The 21414-nt window shown below is 39.7% G+C and overlaps 1 protein-coding gene across 1 annotated transcript in view; it reads right to left on the reverse strand.

Moving 5' to 3' along the window:
• Positions 1–1625: 1625 nt before the first annotated feature.
• Positions 1626–21414, reverse strand: part of PARP4 (poly(ADP-ribose) polymerase family member 4) — a 58019-nt gene continuing 38230 nt past the window's right edge. The window contains exons 26-37 of the mRNA XM_082496087.1: positions 21039–21138; positions 19609–19779; positions 19126–19206; positions 17200–17280; positions 15746–15841; positions 12367–12513; positions 11013–11390; positions 10533–10910; positions 9295–9396; positions 8334–8436; positions 7323–7455; positions 1626–2193 (exon numbers count right to left, since the gene is read on the reverse strand). Coding sequence (XP_082352213.1) covers positions 2043–2193; positions 7323–7455; positions 8334–8436; positions 9295–9396; positions 10533–10910; positions 11013–11390; positions 12367–12513; positions 15746–15841; positions 17200–17280; positions 19126–19206; positions 19609–19779; positions 21039–21138 — 1921 coding nt within the window. The 3' untranslated portion in view covers positions 1626–2042. The remainder of the gene's footprint in view (positions 2194–7322; positions 7456–8333; positions 8437–9294; positions 9397–10532; positions 10911–11012; positions 11391–12366; positions 12514–15745; positions 15842–17199; positions 17281–19125; positions 19207–19608; positions 19780–21038; positions 21139–21414) is intronic.

Here is a 21414-nt window from a genome sequence, read left to right on the forward strand (position 1 = left end):
GCCGGGCGCAGCCGCCCTCTCCGGAAAAGGGAGGGAGGCGGCTCTCGGTGGTTATCGGAGGCGCTCGAAGGCGCGTCCGCGCTGTTGGCCTTTCTGCCGGGAGGTACGGCGTGCCGGCGGGCCTGGCTCGTCCGAATAAAAAGACAGAGCGTGCCGTGTACCCCGGCACAAAGGGGTTCTTTGCGCTCAGCTGGATGAGGCTCTGGGGAGATGCACAAGAAAGGTGTATGTAGTCCTGCTGGGGAATGGGATTTCTCACTAGGAAAAAGAACCCCGTTAAACTTCGTAGTATTTTGCATGTTAAAAGAACTGCCTATAGGTAAACGCAGCCTTTTTTTTTTTTTTATGTAACATGCAGGTGGAAAAAAAGACAATCCTGTAAGGAAAAAGCAAATAAACCGCACCCTATTTGCTTATTTAACTGCCTTTGGTAGAGCCAGATGGTTAATGTATTGTTTCTGAGAAACAGTTTCTTAAGGAATACACATAACTCAAAGGAAACTCGTGCTTTAGTGTGAATGTACACTTTGCATACATACCTATATGGGATGTATCGTTGCAACAGTGAAAACACCAAGCTATTTGAATAATTAACAGCAGTGAAGGAAAAAAAAAACTTTATTTCTTTTATTTATGTTTTTGCCAGCACTTACTTTTGTAAGGTAACTCTAGTAAGGCAGCAATTGGCCCTACAAAAACTTCACAGCAGATCTAGAAGCTAGTTTATCACTGTCTACATTAAGGAGGCTTTCTAGCTCTTAACAAACCCACATCCTAGCTCTTCTCACACAAAGTGTAGTACAAATATTTCCTTTGTATTGTTTACTACAAAAAGCCAGTATCTTACCCACAGGAAAACAAGGATTCAGAGCATCTTAGAAATAGAAGGACCTCAGGATATCTCTCTTAGCAACCTCCTCTACAAGACCAAGTGTATATACTCCATCCTTGGCAGATGTTTGCTTGAATTCTCGTGAAAACACTGATGAAAGAGATCCCATGGTTTTCCTCAGTAACCTCTTAAAACACTTCTGTATTACTGCTAGGGAGCGTTCTCCATTGGCTAGGGCAGCGTAGCACGTTACCTATGGTGGCTGTAGAATCTCCTGCTTTTGAATATTTTCAATAGTTGGACAAACAAGTAGAGTATGCTCTTGTACACATGTGATCCCGCCTCTGTGCAAGCAATTGTACTAAGTCTCTAACTACATTTCCTCAGATCACAACATACCAAAGTGTGATTCTGTGCAGCTCTTCAATTTAGAAGAGGTAATGTGTTCATTCAAACACCTGGAAAAGCCCATTACATTAAAATAAATCGCTTCTAGTCTGGTTTTGTTATTAGGCTTCAGTGTTTTGTCCAGTATAAAATAAAACTAATCAGTTAGTTTTTCATCAGAATAAAATCAGAATAAAAAGTAACAGCAGAAAAAGAACCCCAAAACTGATTCCTCCTAACAAAACTGACGCATGTATTCACAAATTGACCTATGACCAATGAGAAACGCAGTGCAGGAGAAAAATAACTGTTCTGCTGTTTGCATTTCAAGGCACACTTGTAGGAGTAACAAAACTATCCAATTGAAAACACTGATATGTTATGAAGATATTTATTAATTGTTTGTTTATCACATTCTTGTCTCTGTCAAAACATCTGCCATATTTAACTGAATTACTACATTATGCTTTCTTTACTGTGCCATTAAAGAACTACATAAGATTTTAGAAGAAATCAAAATAAAGATGATATAGAAGGACTTTTATAATGTGCAATGAACCAGAGAGATTAATGTAAAAAAAAGGTATTTTTAACAGTTACAGGTAAGTAAAATACCACATGTAAGTAAAATCAAGACTTACTAACTATAAGACCCCTTATTTCCATACCTTTAAGTCTGTGACTATGAGAATTATTATTCAGTAACAGTATAAGATAAAATGTTCTCAATTTAAATGTCATATAAAACTGCAAAGAAAGCTAACTCTGTTATTATCTTAAAGAATTACGTAGTTAAATATTTTAAGTAGAAAGACAATTGATGTTAGATACACTTGATACCCAATATCTTCTTGGTGGCAGAATCCCAGTCTTTCCCAAGTTCAAGTCGATAGCAAATCGATGGAAATCGCCTTTCAGCTCTTCTTACCCACTCTATTGCTTTCTTGATCAACTCACAAGCCCAATGAACACCACTGTGGGTAGAAATGAAGTTTTATGATAATAAAATCTTGTAAATCCACCCAAGAAGAAAATAATTTCTTCTAATGATAATTACTTGAAAGAGAACTTTTTCTATAGTACGATGATCCAGCCCGTATAAAATACCATCTGATGCCGAAAACATCATCATCTGAGCCATCCTGTCTTTTTAGAATCTTCCACATGGGAAGTATATAGACTCTTAATCATTACTTGCCTTTATTTGCACTATTCCAATCACCACGGTGAAGTGCTACACATTTCATAAAGGCAAACTTGACTCCTCCTTTGTACATTCACATATGTTAGAATTGATTTCATCCAGCAGTCAATGCAATTTTATTTGGATTCCTGACTAGAGTAGCTAAAATTATACAATTTTTCCCTCTGTCAGGGAGTTTCAAAAGAGGGAGGAAGATTTCCAACAAGCTCTCCTGACTGTTTCTTTGTCCTGTTCCTACATGTCCCATTGTCATGGTTTCAGCTGGGATGGAGTTATCTTTTTTTTTTCTTTCTTTTTTAGCAGCTGGTGTAGTGCTATGTTTGGGATTCGAGATAGGAATAGTGTGATAAGGGCACTGGTGTTTTTGATTGTTCCTAAGCTCTCAAGGCCTTTTCTGCTCCTCACACCGCCCCACCAGCAAGTAGGCTGGGGGGGAGGGGGGCACAAAACATTGGGAGGAGACACAGCTGACCCCAACTGGCCAAAGGGATATTCCATGCCATACGGCATCATGCTCAGTCTATAAAGCTGGGGGAAGAAGAAGGAATGCTTGCATGCATGGCTTTTGCTCTACATATTAAACTGTCTTTATCTCAACCCACGAGGTTTTTTTTCTCACTTTTACTCTTCTGATTCTCTGCCCTATCCAAACTGAGGGGAGTGAGCAAGCGGCTGTGTGGTTCTAGCTGCTGGCTGGGGTTAAACCATGACACCTGTAAAGTATGAAGTGTGTAAAGTTTCCGGTTTTGACACAAAGAATATGTTGGTGGCAGGGGCAATCCAGATTCACTGTAGATTTATTTATTCATGCTTCTTTTAAGACCTTTGTCTTTCCTCTATACCAAAAAACTTGCCAGCTGATAATTATTCACTTCACCCCCAAAGGAAGGGAATTTCCAGATGCAGGGACCCTGTATTCAAAAGATAATAAAGCACTGGGACATGCAGAAGTGAGGGGGGCAGGGTTCAGAATAAGCCAGCAATAGCATCCCCCACAGCTAAAGGAAAGGGTGGAAGTTGCGCTGTGGAGAATCACCTGCTCTAATAATCTGAACTTGTCCAGTATATTTTATGGTGTACACTCATGAAGAACACCAAATCATAAATATAATCCTAAAAAAGGGTGCAGGCCAACAGGCACGTGACATGAAGAAGTCCAATATAATTTTTTCCCAATTTCTAAAATAAGTGATAGTAAACACTGGAAAAGGTTGCCCTTAAAAAAGTTGAGGTTGTTGAATCTCCATTCTTAAAGATATTTAAAACTAGCTGGGCAAGATCCTGAACAACTTATCCAACATCTGACCTTGCCAGGGTCAGAAAGACCTACCACCCCCTGTACCATGACCACCTCCACGAGGAAGAAAAGACAGGTAATAATTGTAGGTGGCTCCCTTCTGAGGGGATTAGAAGGTCCAATATGCTGCGCAGACCCTCTTCTTAGGGAAGTCTGCTGCCTCCCTGGGGCCCGGGTTTAAGGACATGACTAAGAACTTCCTAGCCTGGTACGGCCCTCGGACTGCTACCCATTGCTGCTCTTCCACATGGGTGGGGATGAAGCCACAAGACGTAGTCCAAGGGCAATCAAAAAAGACTTCAGGGCTTTGGAATGGCTGGTAAGGGAATCTGGAGCACAGGTTATTTTTTAACTCCCTCCTTCTAGGTGCGGGCAGCAACACTGGAAGAAACAGACAAGCCCACTCCATTAATACATGGCTCCATGGCTGGTGTCACAATTTTAAGTTTTTTGATAATGGGATGGCCTACACAGCACCAGGGTTGCTGGCATCAGATGGGATTCACCTTTCTGAAAGGGGGAAGAGGGTCTTTGCTCATAAGTTAGTGGGGCTCATTGACAGCTTTAAACTAGGCTTGAAGGGGGAGTGGGACAATATCAGGATTGCCTGTGACAAGCTGTGGGATGACACACCAAGGTTAGAGGGACAGGGTGCTAGCAAGGGCCTGCAGCCTGTCGCTCTGAGACGTGCTGGCTACACTGCAGCACACTTGAAGTCTTATGGAGATGAGCCAGGGACTCCTGAGGGAATAGGAGCCAAGAGGGAAACACCAGTGAAATACCTCAAAGGAAATAAAGTGTGTTCCTCTAAGAAGGTGACATGGCTGACAAGCCCAGCTGAAGAGCGTCCTTCACCAATGCACGCAGCATGGGCAACAAACAGGAAGAGCTGGAAACCACCACACTGCTAGAACTAGGCTGCTGCTACAACCTAGTTGCCATTACTGAAACTTGGTGGGATGAATTCCATGAATGGAGTGCAGCTATTGATGGCTGCAAACAGTTCAGAAGGGAAGGAGGAGCAGAGGCGTTGCCCTCTATACCAAGAAATGGACAGAGTGTGAAGAGCTGTCTCTGAAGACTAGCTATGAGCAGGTTGAAAGCTTATGGGCTCACAGTCCTGAGAGATATGAGTCAGGAGAAGAGTAAAGTCAGCACCCTGAATTTCAGGAAAGCAAAATTCCAGCTCTTCAAGGAGTTAGTCAATAGGACCCCCTGGGAAACTGCCCTCAGGGACAAGGGCTGGCAGATCTTTAAGGATGCCTTCCTTAGAGCGCAGGAGCTCTTGATCCTCAGGTGTAAGAAATTAGGAAAGGAAGGCAAGAGACCAACATGGCTGAGTTGAGACCTGCTGGTCAAACTAAAGGGCAAGAAGAAAATACACAGGCAGTGGAAGCTGGGACAGGCATCTTGGGAAGAGTATAGGAACGCTGCCAGTTGTGTAGGGATGGGATCAGGAAGGCCAAGGTGCAGCTGGAACTGAACTTGGCAAGGGACACAAAAAATAGTAAAAAGGACTTTTACAGGTATGTCAGCCAGAAAAGGAAGGTCAAAGAAAGCACACCCCCCTGATGAGCAAGACTGGCAAACTGGTAACAACGGATGAGACGGCTGATGTACTCAACAACTTCTTTGCCTCGGTCTTCACTGGCAACGTCTCTCCCCCAACCCCTTGAGTGGATGGATGGCAAGGGACTGAGGGAGCAAAGTCCCTCACATTATAATAGAAGATCAGGTTCATGACCACCTGAGGAACCTGAATATAAATAGGTCTACAGGACCTGACAAGATGCATCCCAGAGTCCTGAGGAAATTGGCTGATGTAGTTGCCAAGCCACTCTCCATGATACTTGAAAAGTCATGGCAGTCAGGAGAAGTCCCCAGTGACTGCAAAAAGGGAAACATTACACCCATTTTTAAAAAGGGTAGAAAGGAGGACCCTGGGAACTACCAACCTGTCAGCCTCACCTCTGTGCCTGTAAAGATCATGGAACAGATCCTCCCAGAAGCTATGCTAAGGCACATGGAGGACAGAGAGGTGATTCGAGACAGCCAGCATGGCTTCACCAAGGACAAGTCCTGCCTGACCAAGCTAATGGCTTTCTATGATGGAGTGACTACATCAGCAGACATGGGAAGAGCTACAGGTGTTGTCTATCTAGACTTCTGTAAGGCCTTTGACACAGTCCCCCACAACATCCTTTCCTCTAAATTGGGGAGATATGGATTTGATGGGTGGGCTGTTCAGCAGATGAGGAATTGGTTGGATGGTCACTTCCAGAAGTTGTAGTCAACAGATGGAGATCAGTGACAAGTCGTGTACCTCAGGGGTCCGTACTGGAAGTAGTACCATTTAATATTTTCATCAATGACATAGAGAGTGGGATTGAGTGCATCCTCAGCAACTTTGCTGATGACACCAAGCTGAGTGGTGCAGTTGACACGCCTGAGGGATGGGATGCCATCCAGAGGGACCCGAACAAGCTCAGGAAGTGGGCCCATGTGAACCTCATGAAGTTCAACAAGGCCAAGTGCAGGGTCCTGCACATGGGTTGGGGCAACCCTCAATATCAATACAGGCTGGGGGACAAAGGGATTGAGAGCAGCCCTGCTGAGAAGGACTTGGGGGGTACCGGTGGATGAAAAGCTGGACAAGAGATAGCAATGTGCACTCGCAGCCTAGGAAGAGAACCATATCCTGGCCTGCATCAAAAGCCAGCAGGTCGGGGGAGGTGATTCTCCCCCTCTATGCTGCTTTGGTGAGACCCCACCTGGAGTACTGCATCCAGCTCTGGAGCCCTTAGCACAGGAAAGACATGGACCTGTTGGAGTGGGTCTAGTGGAATGCCACGAAGATGATCAGAGGGCTGGAACACCTCTCCTATGAGGACAGGCTGAGAAAGTTGGGATTATTCAACCTCAAGAAGAGAAGGCTCCAGAAAGACCTTATTGCAGCCTTTCAACACTTAAAGGGGGCCTACAGGAAAGATGGGGACAAACTTTTTAGTGGGGTCTGTTGCGATAGGACAAGGGGTAATGATTTTAAACTAAAAGAAGGTAGACTTAGACTAGATAGAAGGAAGAAATTTTTTATAATGAGTGTGGTGAAACACTGGAACAGGTTGCCCAGAAAGATCGTATATGCCCCATCCCTGGAAATATTCAAGTTCAGGTTGGACGGGGCTCTGAGCAACCTGATCTAGTTGAAGATGTTCCTGCTTATTGCAGGGGGCTTGGTCTAGATGACCTTTAAATGTCCCTTCCAGCCCAAGCTATTCTATGATTCTATGAGTTGGCCCTGCTTTAAGGAACAGATGACCTCCAGAGGTCATATCCAACCTGAATTATTCAATTATTCTAATGAGAACTATAAAAAATCTTTTACTTGTTAATTTTTGTATCATATTTTGCAAAGTATTCCTTCCTCCATCCATTCTCTTAAAAGAAACTACGTGCCAGCAATGATTAATACCTTCCATTCCCTTTTCTACAGTCGTATCCTATAGTATAGTCTGTCTTGATAATGAAATTAATCTTCCATATAAACCTTCAGAAGGTTTATATTACTACATTAAAGTATAAGATTTTATTTAAAAGCACACCTTGAATTAGATGAATCATCCAGTTTCATCAGTGTTTTGAAAACTATCCCTTTCAATTCCTTTGTGCAGCGTATGAACTGCAGCACAAGAAGGGTAGCAATCAACTGCAGTAGCTTTTCTTTTGCATTTGGGCCTAAGGAAGAAGAAAACAGAAGCGGTATTACTATTTAAATGATTTCGTTACAACAAAAGAGTACTGCAAAGTACACCATATCACTTTAAAACATCAGTTGTCCTAATGATATTTAATTGTTTCACCATACAATCACTCCTATCAAGAGTATTCACATTAGCGATTTGACAAACATGCTCCTGGCTTTCAAACTTAAACTTGGTAATGCTTTGTTGGGATTTCTGCAGTTTGTTTTTGCTTGGGTTCTAATCTACTTTGATTTTATTACATGCAATAATGGGAAACTTGTAAGATTTTTGTCCTTTGGTGAAGCATTGCGCCCTCTGATAATTCAGAAAGAAGGAATTGCCTTCCCCCCCAAAGTGTTCTGGTCTGCTGCAAGCAAAGAGCACAGATTGACAGAGTCAAACAGCAAAGTGGGTATAGGTGGAGTGCATACTGAATGCTGCAGACACTGTGTGGATGGGGAAGAACTATATAAATATTATTCATATTATTTGAAATGTGAAAAGCAGAAGTAATCTCTGCCTCTCTCCTGGGAGAGACTTTTCTTCCCTTTTGTTTTTTTAGTAGATATTGATGTAGCAGATGATACAATAATTGAGATAAAAGAACCTCTGTTGCTACTCCAACTATCTCACATCCTCCACACATTTCTCCAGGAGACGTCCTTAACAATCAGGACACTATATTGTGAGAGAAGCGGAGAAGAAACTGTATTATTAAAATCAGGCACTTTTGAAAACTTTAAGTTAAGAGATCCATTTAAATTTTCAGCATATCTTATTGAGAGTTCCACTAGACATACAGAGTAATAACACATACAGATAGGAAATATAATACAATGTACCACTTTTTAATGTCAGAAAAGTATTTACCAAGTGACTGAATGCCTTTTCTAATAAGGAAATTGTTAATTAAATGATCAACATCAAATTTCAAGATTTTTCCCAACTGTAGACTGAGATTCCAAGAGCCATCCTATGGAATAAACAAAGATATGGATAAACGAAAGATTTAGGACACTGGAAATGTATTGGGCAAGAACAAAACAGACATAAGAGAATTACTTTAAATATTTTTTAAAAAGCTTACACAAACACAGAAACTGAAATCTACATAAGACAGGAGTCTCCACTGAGGGCATCCCACAGTTGCCTCTTCACTTGAATCACGTAATACTCTTGAAAAACTCCTTCTGTTTATTACTTACAGATATTGACTATTGTGACCCACAATACCTGACTGTTGATTGCGACCTCACCCCTTAAGTTGGTAAGCTCATCAAACTGGTGATGGGTTATGTGGAACAGGGACTTCTCCCACCACAACGGACATACCAAAACAACAAAGCTAAACATCACCTGCTCTGACTCCTACCTGCAGGATCCTTGGACAGTACCGTTTCATTTAGCTTCCCTAGCAATTGGTCTGACTGTCCAGGGGAAGTTGCTGCTGCAACATTTCTCAATCCAATCCTCTATAACCCAACCACTTTTTATTTTCTTGCATGATGTGCATTATTTGCATCCACTTCTTCCACTTAGCTTCTCCTATATATTTTTATACTTGTCCCAGGAAGTCTCCAAGCTGCAATCAGGTTGTGGAGGTGTATTACTACCTGTTGGCAGCTGATTTTATACTGCTCCTTTTATATCCATTGCTGAGTTGCCCCTCAAAGCAATAAAACATAGCAAGACTGATGTCACCATACACTTGTAAAATCTTTTTATAAAAATATTGTACTTTATCTCAGGAAAGGATTAAAGTAAAAATATTTTTTCCTTCTACTTATATTTTATTTTTAAGCAATGCACAAATAGACTATGGGTGCTATACCTGATTTTGGAGCGCAAAAATTTCTTTCCAGTTTACAGAAGTCAACTCAGTTCTCTGTTGAATCCTTTTTTCCTCTGTTGTTACAAAGGACCTTGATTGTTCCTGGAGAGGATAATGTTCACTAAGAATCTTACTGCTGTTACCCATGCAGCTACTACATCATGATACAAAGTAATTCCATTTAAAAGTTTTAAAACCACCCCTCATTTTAAAAGGAAACCTCTTTTTCTGCTTGAAAAAGGTTCATTCTCTTCCACCTAGGAAAGCATTTGCACAAACATCAGCTACAGCTGGAGCAAGTTCCTGTTCAGCAAAATTATATGGAATGAATGAATTCCAGAGTTAGTGAGACATTTTTTCTCTTTTTAATCAAAACTGTATGTCTTGTATTGGGCACATTGCCATTATGCTGTCATCTGTATGTTCAAAATGAAAATAAAAATGTATTGTTTAAAATAAAAATTTCTTACCCTGTTCTACCTTGCACTGGCCAAATCCAGAGCAAAATTTGACTCTGGATATGTTATCACCACTTGTTGGCTCTGATTTTATACTGTTTCTTATGCATGATGGATTGCCCATGAAAGGGACAAAAAATAGCATGACTTTGATGTCATCATGCTCTTTATAAAATCAGTTTATAAAGCAAAGAAAACAAAATAATTTCTAAAATGTTTATTCAGGGCAGGGCTGAAGATAATTTTTCCTTCTACTTATATCTTATTTTTAGGTAATGCATGAATAGAGGATGGGTACTGCCCTTGATTTTGGAGCTCAGGAATTTCATTTCTATTTACCAAACTGAGCAGAAGTTTTTGCTGAATCTTCTGTGTTGGCATAAAACAACAAGATTGTTCCTGAACAGAGAAATGTCCATCAAGAATCTTATTCTACCACCATTACCCATATAGCTACTACTTCATGATACCAAGTAATTCCATTTAAAATTCGCCTATTAGAGCAGTAAGGAACAAGTGGCAGAATTCAGAGATCTATCACTTTGAAAAAGAATAACTGAAACCCAAACAAACAAAAAGCATGCTTTCTGCATTTCAGATTCAGATTTCTTGAATTGGAAAGCAGTGTCATGCAGCCTTACCATGTTCTTTTTTGGCTGTACCTCTATGAACCTTGAAATGCAAATTTTTAAGGCAGCTTTCATTAGCTGAATTCAGCTTGGATTTCAAAATTACAGCTGTAGCATCCTATATGTAAAAGAGCACTGATGGAAGACTTACCACAACCTGAGATTCCTTAGTAGATCCTTCTTCAGGAGCTGTAACGTCATGCTGACATAATGCCTTTTTCTTACACTTTATCCGTCGCAATACTTTTCTACTAGCTTGAAAACCAGGAAATTTGGGAGAAACTTCTTTTTCAATGTTAGTCTTTTCAGAATTTGTGTGTATAGGGGTAGCTGAACCAAATCCAAAATGCGGCATCGGAGGAACATGAGAGGTAGCTGAACCAAATCCAAAACCTGGCATTGGAGCAACAGAATGGGCAGGTGATCCAATTAAAGAATGGTGCATCGGAGCAACAGAATGGGTAGCTGAACCAAATACAACACCCTGCATCGGAGCAACACCAGAAGAATCAGCTTGTTGCATGCCTTTCATCAATGTTTGAGAAGAACAGGGATGAGGAGGAGGAGAGGGAGGGGAAGGGGGAGGGGCAGGGGGAGGGGGAGGGGGAGGGGGAGGTGCTAGAGCATCCACACAAATATCTGATTTTTTGAATGCAGGTGTCTGAAGTGATTTTTGTTGATTCAGATCAATTCCTCCTCCTGGCATATGTTTAAAACCAAATGACGAGAAAGGTTCAGCAACTTGCAGCAGACGAAGGTCATGTGGTGAAGGTGACCTTGTTCCAGGTGATCTCTCCTTTGTGATATCTCTATCAAAACTGGAATTTGATTTGAGACTGCAAATACTACTATCAAGTTCAGAAACATTTATAAAGCCCTGTGCCGTGTTTTTTGCTGAGATGCTCTTTTGACTAACAGGAACTTCTTCCAATTGCAATTGGAAGCTTTCAGGTTCACCTTCCTCCCTTTGGAAATCATCTACATTACAGTCTTCTTCCAATAAACATCCCTGTTTAGTAAAATTACAAGGAAACAAAATAATTCCAGAATTAGTAAGATACTTTTCTCTTTTTAATCAAAACAGTTTTTCTTCTTATATTATGTGCAGTGTCATTATACTGTCATTCATAAGTTCAAAATGAAAGTAATATATCAGTTAAACTAAAAATTTCTTAACCTATTCTACCTTACATCAGGGAAATTCAGAGGCAAATTGACTGTGACAAAATATGAGGAGAGAGGTATTTTACATTATTAAGATAAAAATGATTAATATAATGATGATTATGATCCAAGGAAGTTCCACTGTACAATACTGTTGTACATACACAGAAGATAGATCAAAGTGAAGAGTGGATCCTGCTTGTGCTGCAATTCTGCACATGTAGTTTCCAAAGTCAAGAGAGAGCTACCATAACTAGTGAACATCCAATTTCACTATTTTAAGTTTCTCTCCTTGCTCGTCCCTCATCCCAGAGATTGTCCCATTGCATGCTAGCAATATGTCCTCTTCTTCCAGTCATGCTTATCCCCATTCCCAGTGGTCTCTCTGCTAGTGGAGACTTAGTTAAGGACCAATACCTTGATTTTCCTTGAAACTCCCCCAAACCCCACCCCACCCCCAGTTTCTCTGAGTTGAATTTAAGGTTTCATCTACACTAGCATATTTTTATGAGAGAATGCTCTAACAGGTGTTAGTTTCTTCTGGAAGGGAGAAGAAATTTGTATTATCATATTGTCTCTCAAAACTTCTGCTGCACTCATATTTATAAGTGCACTTTATTTTGGGGACAGGTTTCTCCAAATTTTCATGTGTATAGTAAAATTCCACACAGTACTTGTGTGGCATTAATTATATTCAAAATAATTAAAAATTGAACAGATTTAATGAACCATTGTTAGCTGCTTACACATACAATACAGCACCACAACTGGGTAATATACCAAAAATATGAGCAATAAGAACATATATTAAATGTAGTTACCAGGGAAAAGTCAATTCCTTCTGAATATGAGAAGCCAGATTCCATTGACTTTTTGTCCCAGTCCATGTAAGGTAAAATATCTACATCTTCTCGAGCTATAATTTCCAGGATGTTTGGAGCATCAGCAGAACAAGTTTCATTAGCATCCTAAATTAAAATGCATCACAGTTATGAACCTGAAAATTCTCTGGCATTATAGAGACAGTGCATTTTTCTTTGGGAGTTTGAAATGTGTTGAAAACAGGGCATAAGCTGATAATGCAGTACGTTAAAAAAAAAACAGTATATAAAAAAACCCCAGAAAATGTAATTTCACATTTTTTACTATATTGAGGGACAATGTATTGTCAGTAATTAGATTCACATGAAATATAAAGGTGGACAGTACATACTGGTATGTGTAATTTGTTCAAATCCACATAATTGAAATAAAATCCAAATCTTGTGCAGTCCTTTTTTTCAGAATCCTATTGCCTTCCTTTAAGGGAAAGCAAACAAGCATTACTATAGATGTGCTTAAATTACTTTGTATTGTGCAAAATCATGTTAATACGACAAATTACACAGCATAATACAGTGACAAGCTGAATGGACTAGTTTGGATATTTCTGCACGGTTCTGCATTGTGTTGTGTAGGTGTTTTTGCCTTAAGATGTCTGCAATTTTTGTTCCACTGGGTCAAAAAAGTCATCCTAGACTAGAAATGAGGTTAAAGCTATTATATTTACAGACATAATTCAACCATAACCTTCTAGAAGTCTGTTTCTTGAGACATTGTATCGACAAGGGGAAACAATCTCTTGAAGAACTGCAAAACCAGATATATAAAAATCATAATGACAGATAACAATCTGTTGACACCCGTCATAAACAACTAGTTTGTGAAATCACACAGGTGTTTCCTTGCTAATCTGCAACACATTTTTTCTTCTGAACATTGCTTCTGTTATGTACCAAATGGAATATTCAGGTCTATTACAGAAATATACTGAAATTGACTCAGTTGAGTTATCTTATTTTGAAAAGTAGTCCTTGACCTGTGAATTTCTAATAACTCCACAGCATTGCATTTCATAGTTGTTTTTTAATTAGATGTTTTTTGGAATGCATGTCGGTCTTTTGATCTTTAATTGCAAACGTTACTCAGGAAAGCAGTATTTCCAGAAAAATCTAACTCTTATAATATACATATGCTACTGGTATTGGGTTTTTTCATGTTAATGTAGACATTAAGACGAAACAGTAAAAATAGGAAAAGGTATCCTTGTTTTATCCAGCATTTCCACCAAATTCTTCATTCGGGCCTACTTTTATTTATATTAATATATGTCCTGGTTTAAGGTAAAAGAGAACCATGTAGGCGAGGTAGACACACTGGAGGGAAGGGATGCCATCCAGAGGGACCTGGACAGGCTGGAGAGCTGGGCCCGTGCAAAACTCATGAAGTTCAACAAGGCCAAGTGCAAGGTCCTATTGGGTTGGGGCAAACCCAAGCACAGATACAGGCTCAGCAGAGAATGGATTAAGAGCAGCCCTGAGGAGAAGGAGTTGGGGGTGCTGATGGACGAGAAGCTCAACATGAGCCGGCAATGCGCGATCGCAGCCCAAAAGGCCAACTGTATCCTGGGCTGCATCAGAAGAGTGACCAGCAGGTCGAGGGAGGTGATTATCCCCCTCTACTCTATTCTCATGAGACCCCACCTGGAGTACTGTGTCCAGCTCCAGAGTCCCCAGCATAGGAAAGACATGGAACTGTTGGAGTGGGTCCAGAGGAGAGCCATGAAGATGATCAGAGGGCTGGAGCACCTCTCCTATGAGGACAGGCTGAGAGAGTTGGGGATGTTCAGCCTGGAGAAGAGAAGGCTTGGGGACACCTTATTGCGGCCTTCCAGTACCTAAAGGGAGAGCTGGGGAAGGACTTTTTACTCGGGCATGTAGCAATAGGACAAGGGGGAATGGCTTTAAACTAGAAGAGGGCAGGTTCAGATTAAACATTAGGAAGAAATTTTTCACTTTAAGGGTGGTAAGGCACTGAAACAAATTGCCCAGAGAAGTTGTGGGGCCCCATCCCTGGAGGTGTTTTAAGGCCAGGCTGGATGGGGCTTTGAGCAACCTGGTCTAGTGGGAGGTGTCCCTTCCTATGGCAGGGGGGTTGGAACTCAATGATCTTCAAGGTCCCTTCCAAACTAAACCATTCTATGATTCTATGTGGACTTTGGCTTTCCTAACGATGTCTCTGCATGCTCAGATAGTGCCTGTATATTCCTTCCAGGTTACCTGTCCCTGTTTCCACTGTCAGTATACTTCCTTGTTTGAATTTTTCCAGGAGATCCTTGTTCATCCGTGTTCATGCCAGGCCTCCTGGCATTTTTGCCTGACTTCTGTTCATTGTGATAGACTGCTCTAAAGCTTGGAGGAAGTGATCCCTGAATCTGCAACAGTGACTACAGGTAACCCCTATAATCAGTGCTGAGAAAAACACGTCTTGAGAGAATTAATCTGAACTGGTTTAGATATTTAACTTTAGGATGAGATGAATCAAGCTCTAGAAATATCTATTTATTTCCATTGACCATGAGAGGAAGGCAAACGTGACTGCTTTATTGCTAAATGTACACACAGGTATTTGGTCAGATGAATTCCCATTCTCTGTGCCCCATAATACTTAATCCAACTGACGTTATCTTGCTTATTGTCATACAGCTTTCCATTTGAAAACTCTTCTTACTGACCCTTGAATTTCAAGGTTGTCATGTATATGTATTTCTTTCCATTTGCTACAAAGATTTTGTTTCTCCTACCACTGTTCTAATACTGAAAATAAATGAAAAAGTTCCATAGCTTACTGCAATATTAAAGAGAGATTTTTCAAGTTTTGCTTTCCTTGTGACTTCTACCTGACACAGACTTCCCTAGAATGACTTTTGCCAATACAAAACCCATTACTTCAGCAATCCATGGCTAGAGTGGCCCATTTGCTATAGTTGGGCATCCTTACTTTTTATGTGCAAGGGTTCTATGGCTTGTGCACCAAGGATCGAAGAGTACTCTTCATCTGGCCTTGTCCTTTGACCTGTCTGCCTCCCACAGTACTATCAGGAATTGCAACCCTTGTAGCAAATCACAATAGGAAGACACAGATTGACAAACTTGGATTGCAAAGTGGGGGCAAGCAATATAAGAGATAGAAAAGGAAAATAACTTGCTATATTGCGGAAGAAACCAAAATAATGTAAAAAATAATAGGTTTAGCTCTATTGTAAAAGAATAATCATTTTTCAGCAAAATGAAGACTGGTTTTGATAGGTACAAGGTTACAGAATCTAGAGTCTTTTGATAGAGAAGCTGTTGGGAACAAGATATTATATAGAAAACGTACCCTTTTCTCAACCGCAACGAAGCTCGTAAACTGGCTTATAATTGAGTTCTCCAAGCTGAGATGAATAATCATGTTTTTCAAGATTTGTTTCTTCATCTAGATTGTTAAGTATTAACAAAAGGAACAGGTAGAAAAAATACAATCAGATAAAAGCAACATTGATGTCAAAACTGAACGTATACCTATAAAAACACTTATGCGCTCTAAATAGGGACATATAAAAGGCAGAGCTTATGTGAATATACTGGCCTGCCTAACTGTCTACTCCCTTTTAACTTGCTCTAATCTCTCCCTCAACTTTGGTCAGGGATATGCATTTTCTCTAGTTAGACTTCTTTTGGTTCTATCCTTCTTCTAGTGTAAGAAGCAGCTGTATTTTATAAGAAGAATTAGTCTGAAGTCTCAAATAAGCCAAGATGGCAATATGGTAAGTTTTTAAGTAGCTAAAAGCCATTTTTTTAACAGATCATCAGATCATTAAGTCTATCTGTAAAACACAGGCCATTATCTTCCAACATATCCTATACAAAAGCTATGGACTTTTGCTGGACTGATATGTATTGACCTACATGAAACTAAAAAGTTGTATGTCACAGAAAAGGAAGAATCACCCATGGCCTACAATGACAGAGTATAGATTAGGAAAAATATGCACACATTATGCCAATAGAGGACGTTCTTACAGTGGGGAAGAAGAAAAGAGTATCCCAAAAGTTTTCAAAATCTTATCTGGGAGGGTATTACTTGTCCTGGTTTCAGCTGGGACGGAGTTAACTTTTTTTTAGCAGCTGGCGTAGTGCTATGTTTTGGATTTGGGATGAGAAATAGTTTTGATAGCACGCTGGTGTTTTTGGTTGTTGCTAAGCGCTCAAGGCCTTTTCTGCTCCTCACACCGCCCCATCAGCAAGTAGGCTGGGGGTGTACAAGAAGTTGGGAAGGAGATACAGCCAGGACAGCTGACCCCAACTGAGCAAAGGGATATTCCATACCATGTGATGTCACGCTTGTTATATAAAGCTGGGGGAAGATGAAGGAAGGGGGGACATTCTGGAGTTATGGTGTTTGTCTTCCCAAGTAACCTTTACACGTAATGGAGCCCTGCTTTCCTGGAGATGGCTGAACACCCGCCTGCTGATGGGAAGCAGTGAATGAACTCCTTGTTTTGCTTTGCTTGCATGCACAGCTTTTGCTTTACTTATTAAACTCTCTTTATCTCAACCCACAAGTTTTCTCACTTTTACTCTTCTGATTCTCCTCCCCAACCCAAATTTGGGGGCAGTAAGTGAGCAGCTGTGTGGTTCTCATTGCTGGCTGGGGTTAAACCATGGCATTACTATACGGTGACTGTAACCTTAAAATGATATTAGAACAAAGCAAGAAAATCTTCTCTATCCCACTGAAATGTTTGCTATTTAGCATTTTAAATGTATACTTTTAATTTCAGATTATCAAACCTCATGTTCTGTTTCATTCTGATGAAGAATCCCATCTTCATAGTCATTAATGAAAGCTCTTGCTGCGAGTTTGTGCAGAACCTAGAAAGAAAACTAAACTGATGATAACAGTAGTAACTTTTTTTTTTAATTCTTCCTTTCATTTATGAGGTTCAGCCTCAGGCAATTAGCATCCATATTTACACAGAATCCTATTCTCTAAGGAAGGATCAAGCTAATTTATCATTTGAAAAGCAATCACAACCTGCACCTAAGGTACATTTTTATTTCACTTAATTTCAGCAAACTCAAAAATATCCAGGTCTTCACTTGTTATCCACATTCTCTCTAGAGTCAAGGGTGAGGAAAAAAAGCAGGCATGCAAACAAACAGAAAAACTCCACCAGGCAATTAAATCCAACTTGAAATGGCTAAATAAAACAGGTAGGAAGAATGCCCCTTCTGGACGTACACATTTTTTTCTAGTGATTGTAAACAGAGCCAGGCAACTACCTCGGATTTAACCAACAATATCTATATAGGTGAAGTTAGGTAAATTAACACTGTCCAAAAAATACAGAATCTGGGGGAAGAGTGAAGTGAGTCTAGAGCGTTCAACTTTAAAAAAATCATTAGGTCTACCATAATCAAGTAATTTTTTGACGTGACTGTACTAACCAGAAATTACTTTTTTGAACTAAACCAGTCTTTCATAGGAAAGAAACAATTTTGGTCTCTTCAATATGTTACAGGTAACAAGGAGAGGGAGCTTTGTGGGGGCAACGTCGTAAAGACCAGCTGTATTCCAGTTCCAGTTGCCAAAATGTTCCCACTTGCTCATTTTTGGAAGAATGATAGATGCCAAAGAGAACCATTTCTGAAGAAAATCTATTAAGCAAATAGCTATTTTTTGAGCTAAGGTAAACTGGCAAAAGAGACAGGTAGGAATTCTCAGAGTTCATCTAAAGCATCAAGAATTAACAATTTTTGCTAATTTTGACCCTGTTGTTTTACCATTTTGCCATTTCAGTCTACACCTTTCAAAACTTTTTTTTCTTTTAACTGAACCTGGAATTTGTAGTACAGGTATTTTTCTAAAAGCAGAAATTCATTATGGCAAGCAAATACATTGCTTCTGTTTGCCTATTTTATTTACCTGTAGAAAGGCACATCCCTGGAAACCAACTGTCCTTATGGAAACAAACACAACCAACATGTCCATGGAAATTGACCCATGATAGTAACCTTCAAACTAGATTACACTAAATAGAGAACAATACAATCTCTATTTGAAAACAAATCATCTTCCCTTACCGGGGAAGGGGTGACAGTCGTATCAGAATTATTACTGAAGGTTGACTATTCTTTTGATTTTTCAAGTGTAGACACCTGTTAGATTCAACAAATGGTTCTTTTTAGCTTGTTTTCCTTTTCAAAATGCATGCTGTGCTTTCCTCTGCATAAAGACTCCTTACTTGATTGTTACTGAAGCAGAGGAAAGGCTAGTAACACTTTATGGTCTCTTTTTCCATACATTTCTAGAGATGACAGACTCGAGATGAGATATGTTCCACATAGCAACAATTTACAACATGAGAGAATGCTGCAGCAGCTTCTTCACAGAGGTATCCTGAAAGAACTGCCAACCCAAGGATAAAGCTAGAGCACAAAAAGGCTGCCAAAATAACAAGCAGTACTTTATATTCTGAGAAGCTCAAGTTTTGCGTTAGAAAGCACAGTGAAAGGTGATACTTCCATGTAAAACACTTTCCCCTTGAAAGTTTGAAAACTGAACGTCTGTTTTAAAACATCAGAAGTGAAAATAAATGTGCAAGAACTGATGAAAACAGGCATTTCAATTCCTTCAAAAGAGCATGAAGCAGCACCAAGTTGTTTAAAGCAGCTTGTCTCACTATGGCATGTACAAACAACGTGGGCCAAACTCACTGTTCCCGTCGTCTTCTGTAGTTCAGTAGTTGACACCACGGTCTCTAGCTCCTCGTCATTTATTACTGCTCTTAAGGTGGCCTAAAAGAAAAAAAAAACAACCTGTTTCTTTCTCTATCATGCTATGTTAGCAGCACACATGCATGCTGTTCTGTTTCCCAAATATAACTAAAATCTGTAAGTCTTTGCATGTCTAGGTTTATAAATATTTCTGCTTACAACAAGGGGACAGTCACAAGTAAAGGAATCCTGTATTTATCAAAGCACAATGATAGGAACATTAAATTAGTTAACTTTTTCCTCTCTACTTCTTAGAGGGAAGACTAATAATGACAATTAAATAGTAAGTTAATTATATTTAGCAATGAAAAAGAAGCTAAGTGCATGCTGCATTGAGGATATATAATACAATATAATACTTCCTTTGTGATTGTTTTACACATGAATTTCTATCCAGTAGCGCATGTGCATTTCAGTCTTTACCTGAGTACAGTGAGGGACGAATCCATAGACAAGAAGTCTCTCATCGTTAAATAAAGACTGTATTTGAGCTGGAGCCTGCATCGGCTCTGGTGCACCTGTATTAAACTGTTGCCATTTAATAGAAACTGAACTGCATCCTGGAGACAACATTCTTGATATCTGGCTCTGTATCTGTGTAAAGAAGCAAAACGAATTAGCTCTGTTTGTTAGTAGGCTTTCAAAAGAAAACATAATCTCTCAATAGAAAATAACATTTCCCACGTGAATGGAAGTAATTTCTTTCTTTTTTTTTAAACAGCTAAACCAAGCCATATATTATTACTGATAAAAATGAGTCTAATGTTTGGAGGTAATAAGGAGAATCACTCAGACATTATTGTACTGGTTTCTGGAATAATGAGACTTCTTTTAAGTGAAAGCTTAAATTTGAGAGTAAAGTTTTTATCCATCAGGGCTGCCAAATAGGCTAGGGAATATAGCCTGCTACACTTAGCACCATCTCCTACATGTGAACTCTGAGATATGTGAACAGTTCTGCACATGTCCATGGCCTTCTCTGGATAGTTCTGCATATATAACTCAAATAACAGCCATAATAGCTTCCACCCCTTCCCCCAGGCAAAAATGTGCCAGTGACTAGCCTGGCTGCAGCACCCTCTCTACTGTCACTGTTCCAGGAGGGACCAGATTCAACGCATAGGATAGTGCTGTAGATACGTAACTATAGAGGGAAACTGAAATGCACTGCACATTGGGTCCTAGGTTGCCTGGAACTTCTAGGTGCACCAACAGTCAAAAGTTACAGAATACAATTGCTACAGGCATCATCACTATAGCAAGGACAATGCAGATGGACTGTGACCTATAACAGAAGTAAAGCCATGTTTTTCCATTTAGGGAAAATTATTTATATAGCTTGACATTTTTTAAACTTTTTCCAAGCAGGTGTTATCGCACTTACCAAGAAAAGTACACAAGCTCTCTTAAAATGAATAGAAAAAATATAGTAAGTCATGGCTTTCTTGTTTTCTTTTACATGTTCAGTGACCAATCTGAATGAGAAGGCAGGGCAACTACAGTGACAAATTCCCTCCCTGATCAAAGAACTGAGGGTTCTCTACAGCTTTCATATCCTTTCCTATAGCACATGTGTTCCTGCTGAAAATATGGCACCTTTGTAATACTCAAACTAAATACTTCTCTTTCTCACTTAGTATCATTTTATATTTAAAATACAAGAAGGCTTAACAAGCATCTCTCCTTCCACCTTCTATCAAATGTTTCTTGAACTATCTTATTGAAATAGCAAAGCCACGTGATCCCATGAAAAGCAGTAATTCCCATTTTGAGATACTGAAGATATGCAGTATCAGATATTGATATATCAGACAATGATCACATAGTGAATTAGGCAAGATTTATAAATGTACCTTTGTCTCCCAGCTATACTTTGATTTCAGGTCAAAGTATTCAAATGCTCCAGCACCATACTGGGACAATGATCTCAGCATGTGTCGATTTGCTGTGGAACTAACAAAAAAATCTTTGTGTAATTATTGAATTAAATTGTTCATCTGATACTATTTCTAAATATTTTGTTTTTAATTAGTACTGCAAGCTTTCTGAATCTGAATTTTTTAAATTCTACCCCTTTTTCAGTGGACAGACCAACTGAAAGCAACTGAGCCAACGAATGTGTTGCTGTATTAGAGATTTCCTAACAACATTCAAGGATATTACATAGTACACAAATTTTTACAAGTAACAGTGGAGAGCTGTGCAGAGAAATTAATTTAAGTTCAAACA

The sequence above is a fragment of the Vanellus vanellus genome (genome assembly GCF_965231255.1).
Source record: "Vanellus vanellus genome assembly, chromosome: 1".
NCBI classification, from domain to species: domain Eukaryota; kingdom Metazoa; phylum Chordata; class Aves; order Charadriiformes; family Charadriidae; genus Vanellus; species Vanellus vanellus.